The sequence below is a fragment of the Oncorhynchus masou genome, chromosome 12 (assembly GCF_036934945.1).
Source record: "Oncorhynchus masou masou isolate Uvic2021 chromosome 12, UVic_Omas_1.1, whole genome shotgun sequence".
Lineage (NCBI taxonomy): Eukaryota > Metazoa > Chordata > Actinopteri > Salmoniformes > Salmonidae > Oncorhynchus > Oncorhynchus masou.
The window spans coordinates 14,010,548-14,030,970 of NC_088223.1; the positions used below are offsets into that span (position 1 = coordinate 14,010,548).

At 46.0% G+C, this 20,423-nt stretch overlaps 1 protein-coding gene across 1 annotated transcript in view; it reads left to right on the plus strand.

The window, feature by feature from the left end:
* LOC135549573 (collagen alpha-2(VIII) chain-like) overlaps nt 1–20,423 on the plus strand; it is a 95,808-nt gene that overhangs the window by 67,118 nt on the left and 8,267 nt on the right. The window contains exon 2 of the mRNA XM_064979652.1: nt 10,251–10,441. Within this exon, the coding sequence (XP_064835724.1) occupies nt 10,285–10,441 (157 nt within the window). The 5' untranslated portion in view covers nt 10,251–10,284. The remainder of the gene's footprint in view (nt 1–10,250; nt 10,442–20,423) is intronic.

The window sequence follows — 20,423 nt, forward strand, 5'->3', positions numbered from 1 at the left end:
GCTGTAATGTCTTTGTTGTTGAAGTACGGTTGGAATCTCCAGTGCTGGATTGTTGTACGGTAATATGTGGTTGTGGTTGAGGTATGGTGAAGCTCTCCAGTTATGCCATGTGGTTGTGGTTGAGGTTTGGTCATGATCTCCAGCCTTGTGATGTGGTATTGGTCATGATCTCCAGCCTTGTGATGTAGTATTGGTTGAAGAGTGGTAGTGTTCACCAGCTATTCTATTAAGTTGTGGTTGGGGCATTGCTGTCAGAGGAAAACCTCAAAAAATGTTAACCTTTCAGAAAATGGCCATATTTTACAAGTGATGTCCGTACAATCACAAAACTACAGACACTAATTGGAATACAACTTCTTAGTCCTAGAGTCAGATGTTCAGAGTGGGAGTGACTGCTTTGAATTCATGTAAATATGATTCTTCAGACTGGTTCTTCAGACAGTAACCAACAGTTACCTGGACTGCAATTGCCCTTTTTGCACTAACTCTTCTGACTCATCACATGCTGCTACTGTAAATTGTATACCCTGTTACCTAGTCACTTTATCACTACCTACATGTACATACTGTATCTACCTCCATAACCTCTTACCCCTGTACATCGACTCAGTACTGGTACCCCTGCACATCGACTCAGTACTGGTACCCCTGCACATTGACTCAGTACTGGTACCCGTGCACATCGACTCAGTACTGGTACCCCTGCACATTGACTCAGTACTGGTACCCCTGCACATTGACTCAGTACTGGTACCCGTGCACATCGACTCAGTACTGGTACCCCTGCACATCGACTCAGTACTGGTACCCCTGCACATCGACTCAGTACTGGTACCCCTGCACATTGACTCAGTACTGGTACCCCTGCACATCGACTCAGTACTGGTACCCCTGCACATCGACTCAGTACTGGTACCCCTGCACATCGACTCAGTACTGGTACCCCTGCACATCGACTCAGTACTGGTACCCCTGCACATCGACTCAGTACTGGTACCCCTGCACATCGACTCAGTACTGGTACCCCTGCACATCGACTCAGTACTGGTACCCCTGCATATCGACTCAGTACTGGTACCCCTGCACATCGATTCAGTACTGGTACCCCTGCACATTGACTCAGTACTGGTACCCCTGCATATCGACTTGGTACTGGTACCCCTGCACATTGACTTGGTACTGGTACCCCTGCACATTGACTCGGAACTGGTACCTCTGCGTAACGACTCGGTACTGGTACCTCTGCATATCGACTCAGTACTGGTACCCCTGCATATCAACTCAGTACTGGTACCTCTGCGTAACGACTCAGTACTGGTACCACTGCATATCGACTCAGTACTGGTACCCCTGCATATCAACTCAGTACCGGTACCTCTGCGTAACGACTCGGTACTGGTACCCCTGCATATCAACTCAGTACTGGTACCTTTGCATAACGACTCGGTACTGGTACCCCTGCGTAACGACTCGGGACTGGTACCCAGCATATTGACTCGGTACTGGTACCCAGCATATTGACTCGGTACTGGTACCTCGTGTATATCGACTCAGTACTGGTACCCCTGCATATCGACTCGGTACTGGTACCTCTGCGTAACGACTCGGTACTGGTACCCCTGCATATCGACTCAGTACTGGTACCCCTGCATATCAACTCAGTACTGGTACATCTGCGTAACGACTCGGTACTGGTACACCTGCATATCAACTCAGTACTGGTACCTCTGCGTAACGACTCGGTACTGTTACCCCTGCGTAACGACTCGGTACTGGTACCCCTGCGTAACGACTCGGTACTGGTACCCAGCATATTGACTCGGTACTGGTACCCAGCATATTGACTCGGTACTGGTACCTCATGTATATCGACTCAGTACTGGTACCCAGCATATTGACTCAGTACTGGTATCCAGCATATCGACTCAGTACTGGTACCCAGCATATTGACTCAGTACTGGTACCCAGCATATCGACTCGGTACTGGTACCTCATGTATATCGACTCAGTACTGGTACCCAGCATATTGACTCGGTACTGGTACCTCATGTATATCGACTCAGTACTGGTACCCAGCATATTGACTCAGTACTGGTATCCAGCATATCGACTCAGTACTGGTACCCAGCACATTGACTCAGTACTGGTACCCAGCATATTGACTCGGTACTGGTACCTCATGTATATCGACTCAGTACTGGTACCCAGCATATTGACTCAGTACTGGTATCCAGCATATCGACTCAGTACTGGTACCCAGCATATTGACTCGGTACTGGTACCCAGCATATTGACTCGGTACTGGTACCTCGTGTATATCGACTCAGTACTGGTACCCCTGCATATCGACTCGGTACTGGTACCTCTGCATATCAACTCAGTACTGGTACCTTTGCATAACGACTCGGTACTGGTACCCCTGCGTAACGACTCGGGACTGGTACCCAGCATATTGACTCGGTACTGGTACCCAGCATATTGACTCGGTACTGGTACCCAGCATATCGACTCGGTACTGGTACCCTGCATATCGACTTGGTACTGGTACCCTGCATATCGACTCGGTACTGGTACCTCTGCGTAACGACTCGGTACTGGTACCCAGCATATTGACTCGGTACTGGTACCCAGCATATTGACTCGGTACTGGTACCCAGCATATTGACTCGGTACTGGTACCTCGTGTATATCGACTCAGTACTGGTACCCCTGCATATCGACTCGGTACTGGTACCTCTGCGTAACGACTCGGTACTGGTACCCCTGCATATCGACTCAGTACTGGTACCCCTGCATATCAACTCAGTACTGGTACATCTGCGTAACGACTCGGTACTGGTACACCTGCATATCAACTCAGTACTGGTACCTCTGCGTAACGACTCGGTACTGTTACCCCTGCGTAACGACTCGGTACTGGTACCCCTGCGTAACGACTCGGTACTGGTACCCAGCATATTGACTCGGTACTGGTACCCAGCATATTGACTCGGTACTGGTACCTCATGTATATCGACTCAGTACTGGTACCCAGCATATTGACTCAGTACTGGTATCCAGCATATCGACTCAGTACTGGTACCCAGCATATTGACTCAGTACTGGTACCCAGCATATCGACTCGGTACTGGTACCTCATGTATATCGACTCAGTACTGGTACCCAGCATATTGACTCGGTACTGGTACCTCATGTATATCGACTCAGTACTGGTACCCAGCATATTGACTCAGTACTGGTATCCAGCATATCGACTCAGTACTGGTACCCAGCACATTGACTCAGTACTGGTACCCAGCATATTGACTCGGTACTGGTACCTCATGTATATCGACTCAGTACTGGTACCCAGCATATTGACTCAGTACTGGTATCCAGCATATCGACTCAGTACTGGTACCCAGCATATTGACTCGGTACTGGTACCCAGCATATTGACTCGGTACTGGTACCTCGTGTATATCGACTCAGTACTGGTACCCCTGCATATCGACTCGGTACTGGTACCTCTGCATATCAACTCAGTACTGGTACCTTTGCATAACGACTCGGTACTGGTACCCCTGCGTAACGACTCGGGACTGGTACCCAGCATATTGACTCGGTACTGGTACCCAGCATATTGACTCGGTACTGGTACCTCGTGTATATCGACTCAGTACTGGTACCCCTGCATATCGACTCGGTACTGGTACCTCTGCGTAACGACTCGGTACTGGTACCCCTGCATATCAACTCAGTACTGGTACATCTGCGTAACGACTCGGTACTGTTACCCCTGCGTAACGACTCGGTACTGGTACCCCTGCGTAACGACTCGGTACTGGTACCCAGCATATTGACTCGGTACTGGTACCCAGCATATTGACTCGGTACTGGTACCTCATGTATATCGACTCAGTACTGGTACCCAGCATATTGACTCAGTACTGGTATCCAGCATATCGACTCAGTACTGGTACCCAGCATATTGACTCAGTACTGGTACCCAGCATATCGACTCGGTACTGGTACCTCATGTATATCGACTCAGTACTGGTACCCAGCATATTGACTCGGTACTGGTACCTCATGTATATCGACTCAGTACTGGTACCCAGCATATTGACTCAGTACTGGTATCCAGCATATCGACTCAGTACTGGTACCCAGCACATTGACTCAGTACTGGTACCCAGCATATTGACTCGGTACTGGTACCTCATGTATATCGACTCAGTACTGGTACCCAGCATATTGACTCAGTACTGGTATCCAGCATATCGACTCAGTACTGGTACCCAGCATATTGACTCAGTACTGGTACCCAGCATATCGACTCGGTACTGGTACCTGCATATCGACTTGGTACTGGTACCCTGCATATCGACTCGGTACTGGTACCTCTGCGTAACGACTCGGTACTGGTACCCAGCATATTGACTCGGTACTGGTACCCAGCATATCGACTCGGTACTGGTACCCTGCATATCGACTTGGTACTGGTACCCTGCATATCGACTCGGTACTGGTACCTCTGCGTAACGACTCGGTACTGGTACCCAGCATATTGACTCGGTACTGGTACCCAGCATATTGACTCGGTACTGGTACCCAGCATATTGACTCGGTACTGGTACCCAGCATATTGACTCGGTAATGGTACCCAGCATATTGACTCGGTACTGGTACCCAGCATATTGACTCGGTACTGGTACCCAGCATATTGACTCGGTACTGGTACCCAGCATATTGACTCGGTACTGGTACTTCGTGTATATCGCCAAGTTATCGTTACTCATTGTGTTATTATTCTTTGTGTTATTATTTTTCTATAATTTCTCTTGTTTTCTATCTGTGTTGTTAGGAAGGGCCTGTCATTAAGCATTTCACTATTAGTCTACACCTGTTGTCAATGAAGCATGTGACAAATAACATTTGATTTGATGTCAATGTTGGTAAAGATGCAGGACAAAGGTCTTGTCCAGTTATGTGACATGATGAGTGACCTTGCCTGAGAACGGACAACGTGTTGTAGCCCCTCATCTCCCTTAGTCTTTCCTAAGTTTTGGCTCCGTGGGCTAATATGACCCTGACGCAGACAGACAACCGGGGTTTCTAACCCAGACAGTCACGATGTAACACATGTGAAAGAGCAGCGTTCAACGCAACTGGTGAGCTTTGTGTGTATGCCTTGGTACATCGTTCCATACGAGAGCTAGTGTGTTGTTACCCAGGTGTGGTTCAGGGGGATTAGTGTGTGTGTGTGTGTGTGTCATGTGTCATGTGAGAATAGCAGAATACCACAAGGTTTGCGGTCTCACATGTACTTTAAGAGAATTCTCTCTAATTTCCTTCTCTTCTAAAAACCATTTTCTGTCCTGTTTTGCATTTTGGTAGATATTACTGTAAGGTCTTGTGTGTGTGTGTTATTTCTTTATTTAGGAGATCTGTTTTACATAAAATGTCATTGCTCTATGCCAGAGGTGTTTTACCGTTTTGGATGCTACTCACCTTTAAGCGTTAAGAATACCTTCGGTCTTTGTCCTGTGTAATGTGTATTTTACATTTCTTTCATCAATGGCCAATTGTGGGATAAAAGGTCAAAATGTATACATCAACATGTTTTGGGGCTAACGATATATGTGTGTGAGTGTTTTGGTGTGTTTATGTCCAAGTGTGTGTGTGTCCAGGCCGGTATCAGTCTGGTGTGGCCAGCAGGCTGGTGGTGTGGCCAGCAGGCTGGGGGTGTGGCCAGCAGGCTGGTGTGGGCAGCAGGCTGGTGTGGGCAGCAGGCTGGTGGTGTGGCCAGCAGGCTGGTGGTGTGGCCAGCAGGCTGGTGTGGGCAGCAGGCTGGTGTGGCCAGCAGGCTGGTGTGGGCAGCAGGCTGGTGTGGGCAGCAGGCTGGTGTGGGCAGCAGGCTGGTGTGGCCAGCAGGCTGGTGTGGGCAGCAGGCTGGTGTGGCCAGCAGGCTGGTGTGGGCAGCAGGCTGGTGTGGCCAGCAGGCTGGTGTGGCCAGCCAGACAGGACTATTTAACAGTGTCTGCAGAGCTTTTCAAGAAAAACATTTGATAAACAGATTGTGAGGAAGTTGTGGAGAAGCAGACCTGTACGTGTGTGTGAATGTTCAGACGCCTGCAGGACTCTGGGCACTGAAACACTCGTCTAAATTACCCCCACCACAAAACCACACACCTTCAGCCAGCAGTACTCTCTCTCTCTCGCTCTCAGTCGCGTGATCATGTTTTTCCTGGATTGGGCTCCAGCTCTGTAGAGTATGAGTAGAGAGAGGAAGTCAGTATTTTTCGGTGAGTGCTGACACAGATTACACACAAACACACACACACAAACACACACACACACAAACACACACGCAGACGGGTGCACGCACAAGCACACACACACGCGCACACACACACACACACACACACACACACAAACACACACACACACACACACACACACACACACACACACACACACACACACACACACACACACACACACACACACACACACACACACACACACACACCAGACGTGACTAATTACGAGAAGCTTGCAGAAGGCTTTCAGAAACACAGCCTAACACGACCGTAAAATATCGGCAAACTATGTGCTCACTGGCACAAAACAACCACAGGGAAAGAGCTGAGCTACTCCACAGAGCCAGATAGAATGGAGCCAACACCTTTTGAAGTACTTAGCACCCACACTTCCTTAGAACCCAGTGCTCAGAACCCACTTTATGGAACCTGGTGTTTGGAACCTAAACGCTTGGTCTAAGAAACCATAATGATCAAAATACAAAGTTCTACCGAATTACAACCAATCTGTGCAAATATATATGATTTTAAGTTGGTAAACAGTTCCTTGAAAAAAATGAGCAGCTTTGGCCAAACTCGATCAAAACAGTTTAGCGTCCAAGGCTTAACGAGAACAACTTGACGTATGTGGCATTGTGTTCTCCTACTACTACTAAGTCCAAGACAAAGCTATAGTCCTCCAGAAATAATGTTAATAAAAACACCATAGGGTACAGTAACACAAGTCCGACTACTAATGATCACACCAACGTGAGGTCATCATCCATCCTTCAGAATGTGCCAGAGTGAACTGTAAAGATGGAGTAGAGGACGTGACATGAAAGAGTGGAGGCTAGCAAGAGGGAGGATATGGAAGGAGGGAGAGGGTGAAGAAGACGAGCTGGTGGAAGACAAGAGACTAGGGGGAGTTTGTGTGGGTTAACCTGACTGGGCGGAGGCCTCTCCAGGTTCTCTAGCTCCATGAGTTTAGCAGTTCTTTCTCTTAATTTTGTGGTGTAATTCTACCCCATTTTCGTGATATCCATTTGGTAGTTATTATGACCTTGTCTCAAGTCCCCAAAGGGCTCTGAAACATGACTTGCCATGTCGTGCTGTTTCTTAACACAATGCTCGCTTAACCCGGAAGTCAGTTCTACCAATGTGTCGGAGGAAACAAAGTTCGACTGACGACCGAAGTCAGTTAACAGGCACCCGGCCCACAACAAGGAGTCGTTAGAGCATGATGAGCGAGGGAAAGCCTCCCCCTTTATGGAGGTGTAGTCCCTGTCTCTCTGCTTCCTGCTTCATGGAGGTGTAGTCCCTGTCTCTCTGCTTCCTGCTTTATGGAGGTGTAGTCCCTGTCTCTCTGCTTCCTGCTTTATGGAGGTGTAGTCCCTGTCTCTCTGCTTCCTGCTTTATGGAGGTGTAGTCCCTGTCTTTCTGCTTCCTGCTTTATGGAGGTGTAGTCCCTGTCTCTCTGCTTCCTGCTTTATGGAGGTGTAGTCCCTGTCTCTCTGCTTCCTGCTTTATGGAGGTGTAGTCCCTGTCTCTCTGCTTCCTGCTTTATGGAGGTGTAGTCCCTGTCTCTCTGCTTCCTGCTTTATGGAGGTGTAGTCCCTGTCTTTCTGCTTCCTGCTTTATGGAAGTGTAGTCCCTGTCTCTCTGCTTCCTGCTTTATGGAGGTGTAGTCCCTGTCTCTCTGCTTCCTGCTTTATGGAGGTGTAGTCCCTGCCTCTCTGCTTCCTGCTTTATGGAGGTGTAGTCCCTGTCTTTCTGCTTCCTGCTCTATGGAGGTGTAGTCCCTGTCTCTCTGCTTCCTGCTTTATGGAGGTGTAGTCCCTGTCTCTCTGCTTCCTGCTTTATGGAGGTGTAGTCCCAGTCTCTCTGCTTCCTGCTTTATGGAGGTGTAGTCCCTGTCTTTCTGCTTCCTGCTTTATGGAGGTGTAGTCCCAGTCTCTCTGCTTCCTGCTTTATGGAGGTGTAGTCCCTGTCTTTCTGCTTCCTGCTTTATGGAGGTGTAGTCCCTGTCTCTCTGCTTCCTGCTTTATGGAGGTGTGGGAACGTTCAGGCATTTCACGGACAGGTTTGGGATTTCAACCTCCGTCCTGTCTAATCATTATAGAGCTTCTGAATACCAGCAGAGGAATACAGAGGGACAGAAACTGTCCCATTTACACACTCTTGGATGTATCCACTTTACGGTTCACATACGTACACACACATGTAGACAAGAGCATAAACACACTCACATACAGCTTCTTCTAGTGGTGGTTTCCCCTCTTGGACTTGATCCGTGTTGTGTAAATATTTGGTGGTGGTAACATGAGGATGAAGCGATCATTCCTTCCTTCTGGGAATTAAAGCAAACAGGTCCAGCTGTCACGAGCTATGACAGGTCAAACAAATAGCCAGCCAAAAACACGTTAACCCAGACCCAGCCCTGGCACGGCCACTATAGCACCTGGGTGGGTCCAATAACACACACAGGCACGAATTAGCATGAACACACATTCAGAAACACACATATAGTAAGCACACACACACACACACACACTAATCCATGGATGTTGCAGCTGGAAGGGTTGAATAACATCCCTGGCTGACCTCTTGGCTCTCAAATTGGGCTCTTTAGTTTTGCACACTGGCAGTAGAGTTCTAATGTTAACCAGACTGAATCACTGGCACGAGAGTTCTAATGTTAACCAGACTGACTCACTGGCATGAGAGTTCTAATGTTAACCAGACTGACTCACTGGCGGTAGGGTTCTAATGTTAACCAGACTGACTCACTGGCAGTAGAGTTCTAATGTTAACCAGACTGACTCACTGGCAGTAGAGTTCTAATGTTAACCAGACTGACTCACTGGCAGTAGAGTTCTAATGTTAACCAGACTGACTCACTGGCGGTAGGGTTCTAATGTTAACCAGACTGACTCACTGGCAGTAGAGTTCTAATGTTAACCAGACTGACTCACTGGCGGTAGGGTTCTAATGTTAACCAGACTGACTCACTGGCAGTAGAGTTCTAATGATAACCAGACTGACTCACTGGCAGTAGAGTTCTAATGTTAACCAGACTGACTCACTGGCGGTAGGGTTCTAATGTTAACCAGACTGACTCACTGGCAGCAGAGTTCTAATTTTAACCAGACTGACTCACTGGCAGTAGAGTTCTAATGTTAACCAGACTGACTCACTGGCAGTAGAGTTCTAATGTTAACCAGACTGACTCACTGGCAGTAGAGTTCTAATGTTAACCAGACTGACTCACTGGCAGTAGAGTTCTAATGTTAACCAGACTGACTCACTGGCAGTAGAGTTCTAATGTTAACCAGACTGACTCACTGGCACTAGAGTTCTAATGGTAACCAGACTGACTCACTGGTGGTAGGGTTCTAATGGTAACCAGACTGACTCACTGGCAGTAGAGTTCTAATGTTAACCAGACTGACTCACTGGCAGTAGAGTTCTAATGCTAACCAGATATGTTCTGCATCATCTGAGTATTGAGTATTATTTGTCATTTTGAGAATACGGTTTTGTTCTCTGGAATGACCCAAATCTAAGCTCTTGTGATGTCAAGGGCACGAAGCCTCTTCACACATGATCAAATGTAAACATATTCTGCCAGCCAGGTACCAACCCCTGCGCTACCACTGCTCTCTCTCTCTCCACCTCTCTCTCTCTCTCCTCTCCCTCTCTCTCTCTCTCTCTCTCTCCTCTCCCCTCTCTCTCTGTCTGTATCTCTTCACCTCTCCCTTCTCTCTCTCTCTCTCTCTCTCCACCTCTCCCTCTCTCTCTCTCCTCTCCCCTCTCTCTCTCTCTCTCTCTCTCTCCTCTCCCCTCTCTCTCTGTGTATCTCTTAACCTCTCCTCTCTCCTCTCCCTTCTCTCTCTCTCACACAGTCCAATGACCAAACAATCATGAATATCTCAACCTCTCCCTTTCTCATTCTCTCCATTCCAGTTGCTAGCAGCTAAACCTAGAGCCGGGGAGTCAGATGACCATGCTGTTGGCTCCTGTCTGTGTGCTGCTGCTGCTGGGGGGCCGTGTTCTTGGAGGAGGCTACCCCCCCATGCCCCAGATGAAGTACATGCAGCCCATGATGAAGGGCCCCGTGGGACCTCCCTTCCGAGAGGGCAAGGGACAGTACCTCGGTGAGTGTGTGTGCGTGTGCATGTGTGTGTGTGTGTGCGTTCGTGTGCACGCGTGTGTGTGCGTGTAGTACGTCACCCAGTGGTTAAGGAATGCGGGAAGCAGGAGGAAAGGTTTTCACTGATTACCCACTAGCTTAAGCCTGCATAGCAGCCTCTGCCTGCAGAAGCCACAGCCAAGATTGAATGCATATGAATGCTTAGATGTGGATTACAGAAGCTCTGGTTCAGAAATATAGGAGAAGAGATGAGATGGGAGAGGAGGCCAAAGAGAAGGAGGATGGGAAAACAACTCAGAGGAGGTTCTTAAGAGCGATGCCAAGGCTGAACCATTTTAAGGTCTCTGAAGAATCATACAGAAATGCTAAACCAGAAATGTTTCGGAACTCCTGGATCGTAATTAGATATCCCCGCTGTAGGGTTCTAAGCCATATTTATATATTTCCCACAGTGCTTTTTGAGTGAATTTTAAACTTACCAGTTGAATTAATACATGTTTAGTCTTGTGGTGTTCACCAAGTGAGATCCTAAGTGTTGTTATTAAAATAAATTATTTTAGACAATATAATGTATATTTCATAACGATTTCTTCTGAGGGCCTAGTTTTACTCTAATACAGTGGCCTGAAACTCATGGGTTACAGGCCACATCAGGCCTCCAAGTCACATTATGCTGGCTTGCAAAGTGATGTGTAATTCCTATGGGCATCCAGCGAGAGTGGGGATATCTAGCAACTTGAATTATTATTCACCCTCAACCTGCATTAAGAATCATTGCTAGGGTTGGGAAGACTAAGAAATGAGACCAACTTAAACATCTAAACTGGAACAACCATTTCAGTAACAAGTGCAATAAGTCCAAGTAACCGACTGGAATAGTTTAGAACAATATATGTTATATCGAGTAGCATAAGATAAATTCAAAAATATTGAAACAAACATTTCTAAAGATCAACCTCCAGTAGAGCATGCTGGGAAATGTTTTAATGATGGGCGTGGTTTTGGTTTAACTGTGGTTATTAACACCAACACTGGGGTTATTTTACACCACTGAGTGTTAATTTAACTGAACTCTTTGCAGTCTTAATTTAACTGAACTCTGTGCAGTGTTAATTTCACTCTTGAATTAAACACCAGACATGTTACACTGAAAATTCAACACTAGTTAATACTGTCAAATTTGCTGTGTGCTATGAAACACATTTCAAGAACCTTTTAAAATTCTGAAGAACCTTAGATGCCACATTTAGAACCCCACACTTAACTCAAAGGTTATTTATCGGGCAAGAGTTCTCAGAGGAACCTTAAGTGCTAAAGGAGGGGATGGAGAGAGAATGTGGATTGTTGGAAATAGGGATATTTTGATGATGATTGAGCCAGAGAGAACATTACATTCCCCAACAGTGAAAATGTACCTCTCTTCTAGGAAAACAGAGAGATAAATTAGATTAAAGAAAGAAGCCAACGCTCCCTGTATCTTTCATTGTCGACAGATAGAGTTCAAAGTTCAGCACTTTGATTACAATGGTTAGCATGTGTATTATAAAACTGTAGATGTAAGCAAGGTAATGATGCTCTTCCCTGATGTCTTACAGATAGCGAGGTCAGATAGAGTTCCCCCACTCTATTCAACTCAATAGCCTCCCCAAAACAGTGCATTCGGAAAGTATTCAGACCCCTTAACTTTTTCCACATTCTGTTAGGTTACAGCCTTTTCTAAAATGAATTAAATAAAACAAATGTGCTCATCAATCTACATACAATACTCCATAATGACAAAGCAAAACATTTTTTTCATACATATTTGGAAACTTGTTTACATAAGTATTCAGACCCTTTGCTATGAGACTCGAAATTGAGCTCAGGTGCATCCTGTTTCCATTGATCATCCTGGAGATGTTTCTACAACTTGATTGGAGTCCACCTGTGGTAAATTCAATTGATTGGACATGATTTGGAAAGGCACACACCTGCCTATATAAGGTCCCACAGTTGACAGTACCTAACAAAAACCAAGCCCTGAGGAATTGTCCGTAGCGCTCCAAGACAGGATTGTGTCGAGGTACAGATCTGGAAAAGGGTACCAACACATTGAAAGTCCCCAGAACACAGTGGCCTCCATCATTCTGAAATGAGAGAAGTTTTGAACCACCAAGACTTTTCCTAGAGCTGGTCGCCCAGCCAAAATGAGCAATCAGGGGAGAAGGGCCTTGGTCAGGGAGGTGACCAAGAACCCAATGGTCACTCTGACAGAGCTCTAGAGTTCCTCTGTGGAGATGGGAGAACCTTCCATAAGGACAACCATCTCTGCAGCACTCCACCAACCAGGCCTTTATGGTAAAGCGGCCAGACGGAAGGCAATGCTCAGTATAATGCACATGACAGCCCGCTTGGAGTTTGCCAAAAGGCACCTAAAGGACTCAGACCACGAGAAAAAAATTCTCTGGCCTGATGAAACCAAGAATGAACTCTGTGGCCTGAATACCAAACGTCTGGAGGAAACCAGGCACCGCTCATCACCTGGTCAATATCGTCCCTACAGTGAACCATGGGGGTTGCAGCATCATGCTGTGGGGATGTTTTTCAGCGGCAGGGACTGACCGGCTAGTCAGGATCAATTCAAAGATGAACAGAACAAAGTACAGAGAGGTCCTTGATGAAAACCCGCTTAGGACCTCAGACTGGGGCGAAGGTTCACCTTCCAACAGGACAGTGACCCTAAGCACACAGTCAAGACCACACAAGAGTGGCTTCGGGACAAGTCTCTGAATGTCCTTGAGTGCCCCAGCCAGAGCCCGGACTTGAACCTGATTGAACATCTCTGGAGAGACCTGAAAATAGCTGTGCAGCAATGCTCCCCATCCAACCTGACAGAGCTTGAGAGGATCTGCAGAGAAGAATGGGAGAAATTCCCCAAATACTGGTGTGCCAAGCTTGTAGGGTCATACCCGAGAAGACTCAAGGCTGCCAAAGGTGCTTCATCAAAGTACTGAGTAAAGGGTCTGAATACTTATGTAAATATCATATTTCAGTTTTTTATTATTTAACACATTAGCAGAAATGTCTAAAACCTGTTTTTGCTTTGTCATAATGGGGTATTGTGTGTAAATTGACGTGGGGAGAAAAAGCAATTCAATTCATTTTAGAATAAGGCTGTAATGTAAAAAAAAAATAGGAAAAGTGAAGGGGTCTGAATACTTTCCGAATGCAATGTACCCTGCTTTGTGATAACAGTCTTCACCAGAATATTATAACCATCACAAGATATTGATCCATCCAAATCCATTGTCATTGTCTTGATTTGAAGTTTGAGATTGCCAGTAGCCTCTCCCAGACAGCCAGTAGAATCTCACTGCCTCTCCCAGACAGCCAGTAGAATCTCACTGCCTCTCCCAGAGAGCCAGTAGAATATCACTGCCTCTCCCAGAGAGCCAGTAGAATATCACTGCCTCTCCCAGACAGCAAGTAGAATATCACTGCCTCTCCCAGAGAGCCAGTAGAATCTCACTGCCTCTCCCAGACAGCCAGTAGAATCTCACTGCCTCTCCCAGAGAGCCAGTAGAATATCACTGCCTCTCCCAGACAGCCAGTAGAATATCACTGCCTCTCCCAGACAGCAAGTAGAATATCACTGCCTCTCCCAGAGAGCCAGTAGAATATCACTGCCTCTCCCAGACAGCAAGTAGAATATCCCTGCCTCTCCCAGAGAGCCAGTAGAATATCACTGCCTCTCCCAGACAGCAAGTAGAATATCACTGCCTCTCCCAGAGAGCCAGTAGAATCTCACTGCCTCTCCCAGAGAGCCAGTAGAATATCACTGCCTCTCCCAGAGAGCCAGTAGAATATCACTGCCTCTCCCAGACAACCAGTAGCATCTCACTGCCTCTCCCAGAGAGCCAGTAGAATCTCACTGCCTCTCCCAGAGAGCCAGTAGAATCTCACTGCCTCTCCCAGACAGCCAGTAGCATCTCACTGCCTCTCCCAGACAACCAGAAGAATATCACTGCCTCTCCCAGAGAGCCAGTAGCATCTCATTGCCTCTCCCAGAGAGCCAGTAGCATCTCACTGCCTCTCCCAGACAGCCAGAACATCACACTGCCTCTCCCATAGAGCCAGTAGCATCTCACTGCCTCTCCCAGACAGCCAGTAGAATATCATTGCCTCTCCCAGAGAGCCAGTAGCATCTCACTGCATCTCCCAGACAGCCAGAGCATCACACTGCCTCTCCCAGAGAGCAAGTAGCATCTCACTGCCTCTCCCAGACAACCAGTAGAATATCACTGCCTCTCCCAGAGAGCCAGTAGCATCTCACTGCATCTCCCAGACAGCCAGAGCATCTCACTGCCTCTCCCAGACAACCAGTAGCATCTCACTGCCTCTTCCAGACAGCCAGTAGAATATCACTGCCTCTCCCAGAGAGCCAGTAGCATCTCACTGCCTCTCCCAGACAACCAGTAGAATATCACTGCCTCTCCCAGAGAGCCAGTACTATTGCTTGGATCAAGGAACCTCATGATTTATATAATTAGGACAAATATCCAAACATGGGTTCATAAGGACAAAGTACTAGTAGGACAAAATATCAACAGAGACATTCACAAAAACCACCCACACAGAGAAGAAAACAGTATATCCATTTCTCCCTCACTGACATCCAGGTTGTATATTTGATATGGAGGCCATCCCAGATGGAGACAGGACAGACACATATATTTGTGTAGTAAAGCCTGTGCCTTATTTGTCCTTGGTGGGCAGTAAAAAGACAGTGAGGAGACTACGCCTCTTTGCCTTCTCTGGGTCTAGTAGGAATTGGCAGGGTTCACTAGGTCTGATGAGGCTCTGATTGCCCACAGTTTTTTGAACTCCGCTGGGTTCCGCTAGGCCCTGCACAGTATGTGTGTGTGTGCATGCGCGTGCGTGAGTGAGTGTGTGTGTGCGTGCGTGAGTGTGTGCATGCGTGTGCGTGCGTGTGTGTGTGCGTGTGTGTACTAGACTCTGGTAGGCCTTGTTCCTCCCACCATCTGGTTGCCGTTACCACTGTTTTTCACTTTAGACAGTCAGACACTGTGTTTGTATTTGAGTCCCCAACAACTGGAGGTCCTGGTTTTCAAGGGAAAAGGAAAGAAAGCCTGTGACGAGACATCCGCTTTTGGACTTTAAAGGTGCAATATGCAGAACTTGCTCTGCTCTGCCATTTCCTGTTTGCAAAAATTCGAATAGTTCTCTTTGATTTCAGTTTATGTGAGACAACAAGCAATGTATAGCGAAGAGCAGTGGTCACTAACCAGTCGCTCTCCAAGGCATTCCTAGTCGATCTCCAAGACATTCCCAGTCGATCTCCAAACATGTCTATATAAAACCTAACGATAAAGCCTTGCATTCATATAAATGGCGGTAGGCAGCCCTAGTGCCGGGAAGGCAAAGTGTTCCCATTTTGAACCATTTCAGGTGTCAACACTGCTCCCTCGCTCCTCTCAGACTGACCATCAGATGCCATCAGTCCAGTAAAAAAAAGCAAATGATTATGGTCACTCAGCTGTGCCTCACAAGTAAAACAACAAATTAATTTCAAAATGGTCTGAGAAGAACAACAGTTGCAATTCAACTATAGCCAATATGCAGTGATAATGTATTGGGCCTATAGCTTACTGCACAAACCTCATTGCTTCAGAATTGTTTTTAATTGGTTAATGTTACATATGCTTACATTTCATATCTAAAAAAAAATCTGAGCAGTAGATATCAGCTTGTAATTTGTGATCTTCGTTGGTGACCACTGGTGTATCGAATCATTGTACCATCTAAACCGCAATAAAATATATTTTCAAAAACCAAAAATATTTAAGTTTCAACTGTTAGTAAACCGAAAGCAAAAGATTCAAAAACAAACCCTAAGAACAGGAAGTATAGAAATAGCACACATAGAACAGATTTACCACTTCATAGACTTCCGTCTAAAGATGATGACAGATCTATAACTCACAATACTATGTGAATTTGATCAGGTAGCACAAAAAATGACATATTGCAGCTTTAACAAGACTCCATTTTAACTCCTCAACATTTACTGGACAGGTCTTCTTCTCGTCAAGACCAGTATGTAGGGAATCTACACTGAACAAGAATATATAAGCAACATGTAAAGTGTTGGTATCATGGTTCATGAGCTGAAATAAAAGATCCCAGAAATGTTCCATAAGCATTGAGAGGTTATTTCTCATAAATGTTGTGAACAAATGTGTTTACATCCCTGTTAGTGAGCATTTCTCATTTGCCAAGATAATCCATCCATCTGACAGGTGTGGCATATCAAGAAGCTGATTAAATAGCATGATCATTACACAGGTGCACCTTGTGCTGGGGAGAGTAAAAGGCCACTCTAAATGTGCCGTTTTGTCAAACAACACATTGCCACAGATGTCTTGTTTTGAGGGAGTATGCAATTGGCATGCTGACTGGAGCAATGACCACCAGAGCTGGTGCCAGAGAATGTCATGTTAATTTCTTTACCATAATCCGCCTTCAACGTCATTTTAGGGACTATGGCAGTATGTCCAGATGGCTTCACAACCGCAGACCATGTGTAACCACGCCAACCCAGGGCCTCCACATCCGGCTTCTTCACCTATGGGATCATCTTAGACCAGCCACCTGGACAGCTGATGAATCTGTGGGTTTGCACAACCGAATAATTTCTGCACAAACTGTCAGAAACCGCCTCAAGAAAGCTCATCTGTGTGCTCGTCATCTTTACCAGGGTCTTGGCCTGACTGCAGTTCGGCATCGTAACCGACTTCAGTGGGCAAATGCTCACATTTGATGGCCACTGGCACGCTGGAGAAGTGTGTTCTTCACGGAATAATCCCAGTTTCAACTGTACTGGGCAGATGGCAGACAGCATGTACGGCGTTGTGGGGACGAGCGGAATGCTGATGAACATTGTGAACAGAGTGCCCCATGGTGGCGGTGGGGTTAAGGTATGGGTAAGCATAAGCTACGGACAACAAACACAATTGCATTTTATCGATGGCAATTTGAATCCACAGAGACACCATGACGAGATCCTGAAGACCATTGTCGTGCCATTCTTCTGCCGTCATCACCTCATGTTTCAGCATGATAATGCACGGCCCCATGTTGCAAGGATCTGTACACAACTCCTGGAAGCTGAAAAATGTCACCATTTGAACAAGCTTGTGATGCTTTGGACCGACGTGTACGACAGTGTGTTGCAATTCCGGCCAATATCCAGCAACTTCACACAGCCATTGAAGAGGAGTGGGACAACATTCCACAAGCCACAATCAACAGCCTGATCAACTCTATGTGAAGGAGATGTGTTGCACTGCATGAGACAAATGGTCACACCAGATCCTGACTGGTTTTCTGATCACACCAGATACTGACTGGTTTTCTGATCACACCAGATACTGACTGGTTTTCTGATCCACACCAGATACTGAGTGGTTTTCTGATCACACCAGATACTGACTGGTTTTCTGATCACACCCCTACTTTTCTTTAAGGGATCTGTGACCAACAGATGCTTATCTGTATTCCCAGTCATGTGAAATCCATAGATTAGGGCCTAATGATTTTTTTAAAAATTGACTGATTTTCTTATGAACTGTAACACATTCATTTGTGTTCAGTTTCTTTTACGTATGCTACATTAACTTAGTGTGTGAGAGGGAGAAGAGGCGAAAGTAAGTGAGAGAGAGAGAGAGATAAAGAGAGAGCATCGGATTTAATTGATGTTTGAATGAATTTCTCTGTCTATGCCTCCAGCCCTCCCTCTCAATTCAATTCAAATGACTTTTATTTTACTATCTTTCTCTCTCTCGCTCTCTCTGTTGTGACGTAATGTGTTAGCAAGAGTGATTGTAGGCATGTGCGTGTCCCAATGTTTCCCCCACAGTGGAGCTAAATCAACAGTAGCCTAACAACCAGTGATTTCTCTCTCAGCTTCCCATAACCAAACACAGGGGCGCAACTTTGGTTTTAGAAGTAGGGCGACAATTTACCCCACCAAAATTATTACTTTTTTGGGGGTCGGATAAACACTTCAAACTGCCTACCCGACCACTCGGAGGCGTCCGCGTGGTCCTAAAGCACACAGTTGCATCGTTTTGTATCACATTCCAATGATAAAACTGTGGAGGACAGAAATGCAGTGAAAGTTGCGCTCCTGACCAAACCTGACCCTAGCTACTGCATTTAACATATTCTTTGTCGAGTGCCTTTTGTGCCGAGAGTCACTGAAAATATTCTAGATCATTACATTCTACGGGGGACAAGGGCCCCTAGCTGCCTCAAAACAAGTTCCTTTCATGGCACGCACATTATCAATAACTCACCATGAAACAACGATTGACAAAAGCATATTCCAGCATTCAAAATCTAAGACAATTCCGTAGGAGGATATCAAATAAAATAAAATCAAAATTTATTTGTCACAAGCGCCGAGAAAAAAACAGTGAAATGCTTACTTACAGGCTCGAACCAACAGTGCAATTTTAAAGTAAAAAATAGGTATTAGGTGAACAATAGTTAAGTAAAGAAATAAAAACAACAGTATAAGACAGTGAAAATAACAGTAGCGAGGTTATATACAGTAGTGAGGCTATATACAGTAGTGAGGTTATATAAGGTAGTGAGGCTATAACAGTAGTGAGGCTATATACAGGCACCGGTTAATCGAGCTGATTGAGGTAGTATGTACATGTATATATGGTTAAAGTGACTATGCAAATATGATAAACAGAGAATCACAGTAGCGTAAAAGAGGGGTTGGCGGGTGGTGATTGGGGGGACATTACGCAGATTGTCTGGGTAGCCAATGTGCGGGGGCACCGGTTAGCGGGGCTAATTGAGGTAGCATGTACATGAATATAGAGTTAAAGTGACTATGCATATATGATAAACAGAGAGTAGCAGCAGCTTAAAAGGGGGGTTGGGGGGGGGGGGGGTATAATGCAAATAGTCTATTTGATTAGATGTTCAGGAGTCTTATGGCTTAGGGGTAAAAAAACTGTTGAGAAGCCTTTTGGTCCTAGACTAAGCGCTCCAGTACCACTTGCCATGCGGTAGCAGAGAGAACAGTCTATGACTGGGGTGTCTGGGGTCTTTGACAATTTGTTTAGGGGCCTCCTCTGACACCGCCTGGTGTAGAGGTCCTGGATGGCAGGCAGCTTGGCCCCAGTGATGTACTGGGCAGTACGCACTACTTTCTGTTGTGGCCGAGCAGTTGTCATACCAGGCAGTGACGCAACCAGTCAGGACGCGCTCGATGTTGCAGCTGTAGAACCTTTTGATGCCAAATCTTTTTAGTTTCCTGAGGGGGAATAGGCTTGTTGGTGATGTGGACACCAAGGAACTTGGAGCTCTCAACCTGTTCCACTACAGCCCTGTCGTTGAGAATGGGGGCGTGCTCGCTCCTCCTTTTCCTGCTGTTCACAATCATCTCCTATGATTCCTATGTCCATTAATCTATGATGTTGGTTACCTTTGTCCATTCCTATGTCTATGAAGATACTTTACCTGACGTTTTGACATGAGATGGATCCTATGCCAGTATAAAGGAGACCTATACCCTGGTTTTAGAGTTCAATGATGGATGTGATCAACAAGTGGTAGCCTACATCAGCCATTCTGGACATCTATTCTATTCTGGATTCACACGTCTTGCTGTCTTTCTATGGCCTGTGTAAATGGCAAGCAGCTACCACCACCTATTGGCCATGAAACTAAATTGCATTGGTATTACCTCTTCCACAAACGCAATAAGTGGAAAATCAAGACACTTCAGTATTGCTCAATAGTTATTGCCTGTATTTAAGTTAATTTAAGTACAAAATTGCCAGCAAATCAACAGAAATTCCTATCTACTTTATTTTGATGATGTTTAATAAGTGTATGTCATAAACTATAAAAAATAAAGAGAATCGCACACTCCATATATAAACTCCCAGTTATTTATTGGGTAA